The 13,282-nt window shown below is 42.8% G+C and overlaps 1 protein-coding gene across 1 annotated transcript in view; it reads right to left on the bottom strand.

Moving 5' to 3' along the window:
- Positions 1-13,282, bottom strand: part of PREX2 (phosphatidylinositol-3,4,5-trisphosphate dependent Rac exchange factor 2) — a 438,451-nt gene that overhangs the window by 219,177 nt on the left and 205,992 nt on the right. Inside the window, exons 14-15 of the mRNA XM_082259215.1 lie at positions 3,626-3,701; positions 1,460-1,532 (exon numbers count right to left, since the gene is read on the bottom strand). Coding sequence (XP_082115341.1) covers positions 1,460-1,532; positions 3,626-3,701 — 149 coding nt within the window. The remainder of the gene's footprint in view (positions 1-1,459; positions 1,533-3,625; positions 3,702-13,282) is intronic.

The following is a 13,282-nucleotide window of genomic DNA, read 5'->3' as shown; positions in this document are numbered from 1 at the left end:
CTAGCCATCGGCATCTTCTACACCGCAAGGGAGCTTTCCTTGGTGCCAACACTTGGACGGCATTGCCATTCAGGTGCTGGCGCATTCCCTCATTAAAAACGTAAGCATGACATTGGAAGGCACCCGCTCAACTGTGAGGGGGTATCTATACCACCCTCTTTGTGGACTGCATTTCCTTGCACTTTTCTTGGAGATATTTGGTAATACCCCTACCACTATGGACACAACAGATAACATAAGGTAACACTACTGATTGACATTTTTTTTATCTATTTTTTTTTTTTTTTTTGCTTCATTTCATTAGGACTTTTTCCTCTATAGAAAACATATTGTTTTTACACTTCTTCACATTTTTTTTTCTTTTCTCCTTCTTATTCACGCTTGGCAACTGTTTAATGTATCATGTATTTATTAGTCATTCTTCATCTCACATGTTTTAATGGGTTTTTTACTACATTGTCACACTGCAGTGTGGTACACAAGTGCATTTAATTCACGGACCCTCTCTTTTCTTCTCTTGGGATTCTATTAGCAGCTAGTTAATACATGCTATTTTAGTAAAATTATACATATATATATATATATATATATATATATATTCACACATTCAATACTACTACATAGATTACAATCATTATTGTTTGCAGAATCTTCTGCGGTGCGCTAACTGAGTCACCAACCATCCCACTATGGAGAAGGTTATCTCTCCTGCAATCCTTGCTTTTATGTCCTATGTTGATGGGTCACTCCCTCAGTTTCTGGTGAATACATTCCTAGATAGCCCCTAGCACCATATGTTTAAACCTTAAACTGAACTGTTATAGGCACTGCTTTGTTATTTTGGTGCCCTTAATGTATAATCAACTTTTTGTCACCTACCCAATTTTATTGTTCTTTATATGCTTCTCATAGATACGTTGATTGCACCTTCTCCTGAGGAAGTGGAATTATCTCCATGAAACGTGTCGAGCATTATAGGATGCAAACTTTTTTGCTGCAACTATACATTTTAGATGTTTGCCTTGTTATTTGTTTTGCTTTACATTAATTGTAAGATCTAATGTGACCTTTCTCGCAATCAGTTCTTATACCCATCATTCCCATGAGAGTGTGGTATGCTTCAATCTGTACAACTGAGTGTATGGTTTATCACATGTATTGCTGTAGCCATGATTTACAATCAGTTTCTATAATCTGTTATCGATGTCATTGAATAAAACATAAGTTTTATTTTTATTGATATTGAAACATATTTTTGCTTTTGATATATACATTTTACTTTAGGTTCAGGATATCAACTATTCACTGTCAGTGATGCACCTCATTTAAAGTCCCAAACCTCCCTTCCCTCTTTACAAATATATAGAGATGGAGGCACATGTATTCATGTGCCTCATTTAAAGTCAGAATTTTTCTCTTCTTTTTACTGAAATATAAGAGAATAAATCCATAGTCATACCATGATGCATGAATCCATTGTCACATAGTGCCACACCAAGAATGATGGCTTCTTCTCTTGTCCGGCAGTCTCCCTGCAATATTTCATACATAATAACAATTACTGAAAAATTCAGTGTGCAGCTATCTAAAGATGTTAGAATAAAATACAATTTTATTTTACATGAGCAATAGCTCTGTTTTTTATGGGACAAATATTACTAAATGCAGTAAGACGAACATACAGTATGCCTGTGTAATCAACAATTTTTTTTATAGAAAAAACAACGAATATAGGTTCACTCTTAACCTAAAAGCAAAAACTGTATTATTTTGCAGCTTACTAATTCTTAGATGTGTCTGCATTTGTTTTCTTTTTACAGACTAAGAACATTTTCAGCAAGTACAAGAAAAACCCATTGATCTTGCGGTAAATACAGTGTCCTTGTCAACTACGTGAGCTGAAAGGAAAGAACAACCATTCTACTAGCCCCAACAATCTACCATGTAACAGAGATAAGCAAAGTCAGACATGTACAGCCTTTGTGGCAACTAATAGAGATTCCCATGACTAAGCTCTGGGGGGGCAGAGCAAAACGCATTGTGGCATGGCCTTGTGGGAGCCCACGCTGAAGTTGTCTCTTCCACCATTACACTACATGCATGGATGTGCGGCATCAGGGATTCCTTCCTTTCTCTCTCAAGTGGACGAGCTCCATTCCCTCGCCGGCACTCCCGCAGCACCGGACTTATGCACCATCTACATTGTTCCCCTAATCATTATACAAGCCTGACCGGCACACCAATCTTCCATGGGTCACTGTGTTACAATCATGGTTGCTCTCAAAGATACAATGTAGTAATTAGTTTTGACACAAACGGGGAGAGGAAGTTTGTTATTTGCAAGATTACCAGGTGAAAATAAGAGAAAAAAATACTTTAAAAAAGAAACCAATGCAGATGCCTCAACTAAGGACTGGTAAGCTGCAATTTATTACCTATTTAGTGCTTGAGATTCAATGCTTTACAAACGTACAATGGTTTTACCCCTTCCTGATGCTACTATAAATAGGGATTTTTTAACTGTGTTTCCTTTCTGTTCTGGTATCCATACAGAGAGGGTAGTAAGTTAAAATATCATCAGTGGCAAAACAGACATCAAAAACAACCCAGCGGAGGGTCCAGCCCTTACATGTGCTTTCCAAAACTATTCTGCGTAAAAGCTGCATGGAGACACAAGTCAAAGTGTCTATCAGCCTCTTCTATTACCCTGGCTTACTGTATGTGTCATACAGTAGGGAAGGAAACCCCTGTGTTATATCTAAAGTGTTTTTATAGTGTTTGGTAAACCCCCCATCAGCTTGTTTTTTTGTTGTCTAGATCACTGCTGGGGAGATTTCTTTTCACTTCTTGCCCTGGATACACCACAGGAAATAGGATGAAATCTCCACAAAATGAGATGAAATCCCATCTTAGACAGTTACTATGGGAACTTTTGTTCCCATTGGCAGATTTCTCCTTATTTTTTGCCCTGGTGACAATGGTCTCCACGACAAAGAGAGGGGAAAATCTACTTAGTGGGGGACACAGACAGCAAAAAAAAACTTTACAAAATGTCTAACCCTCCCCCACTCTATCCAAAACTAAAAAAAAAAATGTCTTTACGTACAATTTAGGGTCTGCGGCTATACCTTTTTTACAAAGAATATTAATGCCATAGTTAAAAAGAATGATATACAGCAACTTACAGTGACCTAATTCTGCTTTGTAATTAAAACCAATTTAGTTTGGTTTCTGTGTTTAGGCTCCGTTCACACCTGGGATTTCTGACGTGACACGTTTACGATACCATTATTTCTCAATGGCACCCTAAACACGGTGCGATTTTGCCGCAATTGTCACAGGACAAATCGTGACAAAATCATACAAGCTTCTTCAACTTCTTTTGGGCTACACGCAGCTCGCAGTTTTGTCGCGATTTGATATGCGACAATCACAGAAGAATCACAACACATTTGGGGTACCATTGAGAAAAAAAATCATTGCCAAAACGTCTCGTATTTTGCCGTGATTCTAAATCTCGGACAAAATCACGGCGATCCTGCAGTGATTCAGAATGCCCAGGTGTGAATGGAGTCTTAATTGTATTGATAAATGAAGGCAGTAGTCATATATAAACACTTCTTACCTGAGCAATAAGCCAGTCTATCAGCTTGTTTGCCATAACCACTGATTTATATGTTCGCAGATGGTAGTCTTTATCCCTAAAAAATAAATACATTTTTAGATATTGTTAGGTCATTGTTTAATGTAATTTATTATAGATATAATAAAATTCAAATTAGGATTATATTATATTTATTTGCTTTTATTATTATTGTATATATACAATGGATATGCAAAGACTACACACCCCTGACTTCATTTCAGTTTGTTACTCAACTGAGTTGTACAGTTTATAGGTAACATTAAGGCTCGGTTCACATATATGCGATGCGGGAAGGCTGCGAATTCGCAGCCTGTTCCCGCATCGCACACGCACCCCCGGCAGTTCACACTGCTATATGCGATACGCTGGGGGTGTCAATGTAATCTTAACGACACCCCCAGTTTGATCGCATATCGCAGTGCGATCGTGCAGTTCGCACAGGATCGGATCGCACAAGTGTGAACCGCTGTGCGATCCGATCCTGATGCGGCTGCAAAAATGCCTCCTGTGCGTGTTTGCTGCGGGAGCGATGCGAATTTAGCCATACAGTTTGTATGGCTAAACTCGCACCGCACAGCTGATCACATGTAATGTCGGAGCAGTGCGCTCCGACATTACATGCGAACCCCGCACACGCACAAGTGTGAACCGGGGCTTAAGGTGGAAAATTTTCTGAAATGATTTATCTTTGTCTCATTTTTTTTGTACATCACAGAAAAATTACATTTTAACAGGGGTGTGTAGACTATTTATATCCACTGTGTGTGTGTGTGTGTGTGTGTGTGTATATATATATATATATATATATATATATATATTCATCATAATTATTTATTACAGCACAAATATTGACACATTTTAGGAAGATTCCATTCAAACATAAAACATTCCTTAGTACAAAATTGTTAACATTTTTTGAGTGTAGTTCCAGTTGTTTGAAATGATCAACAAAAACAATGAAAAATATCTTTCCAAGTGAACTTGCAACTCTTCTAGCAAACTGTACTGTGAAATCTTACCTTCCAATTCTGAAGAAACTGATGTAGACCTCACCATTTTCAAACCGATTACTCAATGAGCAGCTCTACCATTATTATCTACACAAAAGCAGTCTGACACTTATAATGCAATAAGAACATATCTCTTTTAGTTTGGAAGTATATCGCCAAAATAATTTGACTCTGGGCACATTTCTGGGAAAATAATGAGACTATAGCACAAGCAGTTGCAAAGAAGAAGAGCAAACCGGGTGCAGGAAGGCTTGACAAAGTGGCTGGCACTGAAACTTGTTGCTTCTACTACACAACATTTCCTTTCCACAGCAGCTACAGACACCACATTTTTCAGCACTAGAGCAGGTTTAGCACTCCAGTGCTGGCCTAACATCCGACAGCGATTTTCAAACTCAGGGATTCTTTGACACTGATCTGTGGACACTTGCCATCAGGGCCGGACTGACCATTGGGCACAGCGGGCATATGCCCGGTGGGCCGCCGAGTCCGGGCGTATTATAATGGGAAGTGACTCCGGCCGTTGCCGCTGCTGGCCTCTCCGCGGCCGATTCTGCGGAGTCTGAGGGCCGCCGTGGCCGCATTACCGCAATCTGGAGGCCCGCCCCGCCACTGTCCCTGACTGCCCGGGCCCCGCATTACGGCAATCTGGCAGCCCGCCGTTGTCCCCGACTCCCCACTCCTGGCTAACTTGGCTCAGCTGGCAGCCGGCTCCGCAGCGGCATCCAGCGTAGCTCAGGAGGGGGTGGAGTCGGTGGGTGGACCTTGTGACCGTCATGTGACTAAGGTCGGGGGTGGAACTCAAGTTCAGTCACTGTCTCGTCTCAGACACTGTCAGTGTCTGTCTGCGGTGTGCGGCGCCGGCGACTGCTCACTTCCCGCTTCTTCCTGTGACAACAAGGCAGCATGGGGTCCCCGCCGCCGCACACCGCAGACAGACACTGACAGTGTCTGAGACGAGACAGTGACTGAACTTGAGTGTGGAGGAGTCGTCAGAGTGACTGTCAAGTCAAGTGTCACTACTAGTGCCTGCCCTGGAGCTGCACAACATTAACACCACCACCCACGACCAGGACAGGAGCCAAGGCCTCAACAACAGGTAAGGAAAGAATGGCAGCAGCACAATTTACAAACACAGTGACAATACCATAGACTACACACCACTGTCACCACTGGGATTTGTGGTTCTGGGTGGCCTCCGGCAGATCAGTGTTCTGGTCTGGAACTTCTGGCTTAGCAGCAGGCAGGCCACAGGCGTAAAAAACAGATAACAACTACACACTGTCACAGCACTGCTAGAGAACATGTGCCATGCCAGTTTGCTTGTTACATGTGATGTGACAGCCAGGTGCACATTTTCAACTTGAAAATGTGCACCTGGCTGTCACATCACATGTAACAAGCAAACTGGCATGGCACATGTTTTCTAGCAGTGACAGTGTTGTAGCTGACTGTTATCTGTTTTTTACACTTGCGGCCTGCCTGCCTGCCTGCTGCTAAGCCAGAAATGAACCATGCTCTGCAGGAGGCCAGAACCACAAATCCCAGCGGTGTTGTCGTGTTTGTTTTTGTGCCCTTTCCTTACATTACACTTGAAAATGTGCCCCTGGCTGTCACATCACATGTAACAAGCAAACTGGCATGCCGCATGGCACATGTTTTCTAGCAGCAGCCAGTGACAGTGTGTGTGTAGCGGTTTTTAAAACAGCTACACAAAGTCACTGCTAGAACATGTGCCATGTAAGTAGAGATGCACCGAAAGTTTGGCAACCGATATTTTCGGCCGAAAATGAGCCTATCCCATTTCGGCCGATAAGGAGTTAAAGATGCCGAAAATGTATGGCCGCTACTATGTGTAAAAAACTGAGCCCTTCACTTCCATGTCATCTCCGGGTATCTTTGCTGACCGCTCCGATCTGATCCTCTGCCAACGCTGGGCGCTTTATTGTGAGCTACACTGGTTGCTAGGATGGCCGGCCGAATGGCATCTAGCAACCAGTGACATCCCGTAGAGAAGACCCAGCATGCACAGCAGAGGAGGATCTCGTCCTCTGCGCCTTTTACTGAATCGCTCCACCCACCTCCTTCCTTCATGTGCTGTACGCTGCGGAGGAAGGTAATGTGGCATGTGGCTGTCTGCTGTGTTGTTTTTCTTCTCTCTCTGCCATACATGTACTTGGCATGTGCAGTGCAGCCTACAGGTGTATAGGAGGCAGCAAGGGTTAACCCTCAAAGGCTACAAATAACAGAGAAGCACTGGTATTAAATGTAAAGGCTGCAATAAATAAAGCACCCCTATCCCCAGTATGAATAAATAAAAAAATAAAAAACTTTGTCCCCCTTTTTTTTTTTCCCTCAAAAAAAAAAAAAAAGATTAAATTTCCAATCACAGCCAGTGCAGCTTGGCATTGGAGCTCACCCCCTTTTAATTGCAGCAGCACAACCTGCTTGTAGATCCAAGTCAAAAGTGTGAAGTTGCAGGAATTGGGGCTGATCTGAGGTGTGAAGGTGCAGGAATTGGAGTGATCTGAGGTGTGATAGTGCAGGAATTGGGGTGATCTGAGGTGTGAAGGTGCAGGAATTGGGGTGATCTGAGGTGTGAAGGTGCAGGAATTGGGACTGATCTGAGGTGTGAAGGTGCAGGAATTGGGGTGATCTGAGGTGTGAAGGTGCAGGAATTGGGACTGATCTGAGGTGTGAAGGTGCAGGAATTGGGGTGATCTGAGGTGTGAAGGTGCAGGAATTGGGGCTGATCTGAGGTGTAAAGGTGCAGGAATTGGGGTGATCTGAGGTGTGAAGGTGCAGGAATTGGGGCTGATCTGAGGTGTAAAGGTGCAGGAATTGGGGTGATCTGAGTTGTGAAGGTTCAGGAATTGTGGCTGATCTGAGGTGTGAAGGTGCAGGAATTGGGACTGATCTGAGGTTTGAAGGTGCAGGAATTGGGACTGATCTGAGGTGTGAAGGTGCAGGAATTGGGGTGATCTGAGGTGTGAAGGTGCAGGAATTGGGGTGATCTGAGGTGTGAAGGTGCAGGAATTGGGACTGATCTGAGGTGTGAAGGTGCAGGAATTGGGGTGATCTGAGGTGTGAAGGTGCAGGAATTGGGGCTGATCTGAGGTGTAAAGGTGCAGGAATTGGGGTGATCTGAGGTGTGAAGGTGCAGGAATTGGGGCTGATCTGAGGTGTAAAGGTGCAGGAATTGGGGTGATCTGAGTTGTGAAGGTTCAGGAATTGTGGCTGATCTGAGGTGTGAAGGTGCAGGAATTGGGACTGATCTGAGGTTTGAAGGTGCAGGAATTGGGACTGATCTGAGGTGTGAAGGTGCAGGAATTGGGGTGATCTGAGGTGTGAAGGTGCAGAGGAATTGGGGCTGATCTGAGGTGTGAAGGTGCAGGAATTGGGGCTGATCTGAGGTGTGAAGGTGCAGGAATTGGGGTGATCTGAGGTGTGATAGTGCAGGAATTGGGGTTGATCTGAGGTGTGAAGGTGCAGGAATTGGGACTGATCTGAGGTGTGAAGGTGCAGGAATTGGGACTGATCTGAGGTGTGAAGGTGCAGGAATTGGGGTAATCTGAGGTGTGAAGGTGCAGGAATTGGGGTGATCTGAGGTGTGAAGGTGCAGGAATTGGGGTGATCTGAGGTGTGATGGTACAGGAATTGGGGTGATCTGAGGTGTGAAGGTGCAGGAATTGGGGTGATCTGAGGTGTGAAGGTGCAGGAATTGGGATGATCTGAGGTGTGAAGGTGCAGGAATTGGGGTGATCTGAGGTGTGATGGTGCAGGAATTGGGGTTGATCTGAGGTGTGAAGGTGCAGGAATTGGGACTGATCTGAGGTGTGATAGTGCAGGAATTGGGGTGATCTGAGGTGTGAAGGTGCAGGAATTGGGGTGATCTGAGGTGTGAAGGTGCAGGAATTGGTGTGATCTGAGGTGTGATAGTGCAGGAATTGGGGTGATCTGAGGTGTGATAGTGCAGGAATTGGGGTGATCTGAGGTGTGAAGGTGCAGGAATTGGGGGTGATCTGATGTGTGAAGGTGCAAAGCTCACTTGATTTCTTACTATTATTCAAGCGGTTTACAGCAGTTACTTTATATGAAGTTGAGATGTTTTTTATGTGGCACTCCCAATTTCTTTGAAAACATTTTTCGGCACACTGTGCCCAAAAAGGTTGTCTACCCCTTGATTAGAGTAACCCTCATCTTGTGCTGCTTCATACTATTTTTAGGACTCAACCATCAAAACAGGATTTAAAGTAAGACAAAAAAAACAGCATCATATGGCAGCTCTGATCTAAATTGGACCCAATCTATCAGATTAATCTAAAAAAGGTACCGTAATCGAATCCACACATCCTGGAACATTAAATTCTGTCATCAACCATCCCAACGAACGCGACGCCCCAGTCACGCCCCCCCTCCTGGGCTGCTCATTCCAAAATGCCCGGGCCTATTTTTTGTCCCAGTCCGGGCCTGTCGAAGATATTTACCTTGATGTGAGTGAGATATTGTTTTATTTTCCATTTACAATTCCTTTTTTTTTTTTTTTTACACACTCCTGCTCCCTGTTTGCTCTTATCTTGTTTGTACCAGCTGGATTACCCCTGATCATCATAGGGGATGCAGGAATTGTATCTTGATTTCTTCCAATGGACATTTTGCACTGAAGTGACCTATGAGGGTATGCAGGCCATAATATGTGTGCTGCTTCCTGTATTTCTTTTGCACAAGCAGCAACTTGGGAATGGGGGTGGGTGGTCTATACACAGGGTAAAGACTGCCCCCAGAGTCCTTCAATGCAAAGTGACATCCATGTGTCATTCTTAGAAAATCAAAGGTGTTCTGAGATAGAAATGGAAAGGTATTTAAAAAAAAACATTAAATTACAAAATGGCCTGTGTAGCAATTATATAGCATACACATGTTTTTTCTAAACGTGACGTTTTCCTTTATGTATAACCCACTGACACTTTACAGCAAGAAAGGCTCCCATAATGCAAATGAACTCATCTTCTGAAGCGTTCGCTCTGAATAATGTGTTTTTCTATTCACACCAAGAATGTAAGCCAAGCCACGCTATCTCTGTTCTCACCTTCACCATTGAGTTATTATGACTGGCACATGCAGAAAAAGAAAGGACAGCTATCACCGATCCATGGCAAGATACGTTTTGTTGTCACTTATTTAGACCTGCTCAGTTATGGCATGCTGGACAAGGCAAGAAGCAACATAGAAGTCCTAATTTACTCCAAAGACATGCTGGTAGGTTAATTGGATCCTGTATAAAATTGGCCCTACTTTGTATGTATGAATGTGAGTTAGGGGCCTTAGGTTGTAAGCTCCTTGAGGGCAGGGACTGATGTGAATGTGCAATGTATATGTAAAGCGCTGCATAAATTGACAGAGCTATATAAGAACCTGAAATAAATAATAAATAAATAAATAATTTGTTTGAATTCTGAAAGCTGAAGTTTAGTTAAAAAACATTTTTTCTCTACGGCTTTAGTAACATTACTTAGCTTTAATACAGGATGTTCCATGATGTGCAGATTGCTGGTTTCTGTAGACATCTTTACTGCAGGGCTGCCCTGTCCTCTTCCTGCTTCTAAACTTCTATCACTGTGGGTGTTAAAAGCTTTGGGTCTCCAGGCTCAGCTGCACTAAAGATGAACTGACAGGGAATCTCTCCCTCCTGCCCTATCCTCCATTGAGGAAAGTTCTTTCACTGATTACACTTCCTGTAACATGATCTGTGAGAAGGCTGTGATTGATCAGACTCCCCCCTAATATTGAGGGAAGGAGGGGGTCTCCCTCTGTCAAACCATCTTTAGTTCAGCTAAGCCTGGAAACACAAAGTTGGTAACCCATAAAACACGAGCAGGAAGAGGACCAGGCAGCCCTGCAGTGAAGATTGCTACAGAATCCAGCAGCCTGTACATGGTGGGACATACTTCATTACAGGCAATTCTATGTTACTGTTACAGCTATGGGGTCCACAAGGACTCCATAAAGAACAAGTGCTATTCACAGAAAGTGTCATAGGTTTCTTGAAATAGTATTGAGCTTATATTATAAGGTCAGTGTGAATGCACACACTGAAAAAATCCACTGTGAGAATACATGCCTGAATCGTTACAATACTGCTTCAAATAGCATCAGTGGTATTTTCTTTTCTGAGAGTATGTTGGAAATATAAAGTCTACATAAAACTTTACAAACCAGAGGACCACAGCCACCAGAGACAAATAACAATCCCTAAGAAATTGCAGAGTGGGCTACTTCCCAGAACTACAAGAATGCCTGAGGAATCACAATTTATTGTCTGAGACTCAGCAGTTCAAAAACAAACTTTAAATGCGGGATTGCTAATCTGTGCAAACTATATAACATGTACAATTGTGTATTCTCAAAGAAACACTGGGTCACTCTTTGGAGAAACATTACTTTGCATTTACAAGCTCAGTCGCTCGCGTCATTGCATTGGCTTGACATAATGTTTGGCATGAGAACACTGCTGCCAGCAAAATAGAATAGATCTGTATTGCTTACTGGCTGTGTGTAAAACGCAACAGACATCTTATTCTTTCTCAGAAGGAACATGAGGCATTTATTCCTCTAAGAGCACACACTGTTAATCTCTCACATACTCACATTCCTGGCACGTCTGCTGGCTCATCCAAGTTATGCAGCCTCACAAGTGTACTCCATTCTCTCTCAAGGGTATCTTATAGGCAGCTCAGTCTCTCTGCCTTACGGCAAAACCAAACGCGTTCTTTTATACAAGGTTTATATTGTCTTTTTTTATAGACCCACCACTCTTAATGCTTTTCTTTTTTCCAATCCTTTGTGTGTCAGTGACGCAAATTTACAAGCAGCATCTCCAACATCATAGTTAACAAAACCCCAAAGAGATGGGCCACCATTAGAAATCATGGGCTCTGTACAGGTTTCAAGCGTCAATTGTAGGCTGAGCTCAAGGGTATTTTTCATGCCAGAAATTCAATAATGATGGTGCCAGTGTTAGTGTATTGGTTAGTCATTAGGTAAAGCTGCCCACAGCAGCACAAATTGATCGTACAATCTACTTCAGGTTTGCTAATCACTTCAAATGATCAGGTTCGACCTGAGCAGTTCATGCAATGCTCATCTAACCAGACCAGTCCGCTCACTGTACAGTGGCCCCCTGAAATGATGTGTTTGGGCCCCTGAGCAAATGGGATGGGGAAGGTCTACTTGTCACCCGTACTATCTGCACACAGAATTTGTGGGCAAGTCTATTCTGCCAGTCACTTGCCATAAGCAGGGTAACATTGGCAGCCAAATGGAAATGCCAACAGAAACCCCCTGCCAGGCACAGACCTCCTTGTTGACTTGATGGAGTACTATCTGCTTCCCCTTATAGGAATATCTTTCAAAGAGGAAATGTTGGTAGTTACTGTACTTGGTTGCTACTGTAATTAAAGAGCATATAAACCCCATAAGGAAAGATGTAAGATATGCCCAAGGGTGATAATTCTCACTCATTATACTGTATGTACGAACAGGCCAGGAGTTTATTCTTTTCTTTTGCAGGAACAGCTTTTTGGCTAATTTTAGTTTCCTGATAGAGTGGCTTTCAAACTGAAGTTTAGCTAAAAATGATTTTAGCCCAACAGCTTCAGTGGCCTAACTTATCTGTATGAAGTATTTCCCACATCATGCAGGCTGCTATGTCCTGTAGAAATCTTCACTACAAGGATGTTCCATTCTTTTGCTATCTCTGAACTTCCGGCATGCCAGGGTTAATACTGTCAAGTCTCTGTATTGAATTCAATAGAAAAAGTTCCATACAGCCCCCTTTCCCCTACTACCTTAATTTGCTTCATGGGTGGCATGGCCCTGGTTAACATTGAAACTAGAGTAGAGTGAAGGACTTTGAATATGGATATGTGTTCAGGTGCTGACTATCAGACCCAGAATTTTTCCTAAATCAACTGGTTGATGACGTGAGGTTAAAACTCTCCCATGGGAGTACAGATGGCATTAAAGGTGCCAGGGATCCTAAATGTTCCAAATTCTTTACAAAACTAAAAAAAGTTTGAAACAAAGTTACATTAGGTCTTTTGCTACATGTTCTATGGGTTTCAGGGGTCTGTAACAGTGAAACTGCTGTAATGGTTCAAACTATGGTGGATATTTATCAAAGATTTTATGGGCAATTTGCCAGCCGTTCACATAAAATGCTGTACTTTGGACATCATTCAACCTTTGTATTAAGCCAAATTAATAGACATTCATCCAGTGAAAATAACATTGTCAGGGTCCAACCCTTCCTTACTCTAGCCAGACTGGCCTTTCTCAACATTTTTAATGCAGAGGAACCTTTAAAATAATTTTCAGGTCTCGGGGAACCCTTACTAAAATTGTTAGTCAGTACCAAGAATGCAACCCCATGCAGTGGTGGACAAAATTGCACCTCTACAGACAGCTAAAATGATAACTGGTGCCATGCTGTTGGCTTTGCTAAGTGGCAATAGTTCTGAAACTATGCAGGCACCATCAGATGGGAGGTCAATCAGTCCCATCTCAAGGACCCCCAAGGAATCCTGGTTGAGAATGGCTGATCTAGACCAGTGTTTCTCAGTAAAGG

The sequence above is a fragment of the Pelophylax lessonae genome (genome assembly GCF_965119305.1).
Source record: "Pelophylax lessonae genome assembly, chromosome: 5".
Lineage (NCBI taxonomy): Eukaryota > Metazoa > Chordata > Amphibia > Anura > Ranidae > Pelophylax > Pelophylax lessonae.
This window is presented reverse-complemented; position numbering and strand designations above follow the sequence as displayed.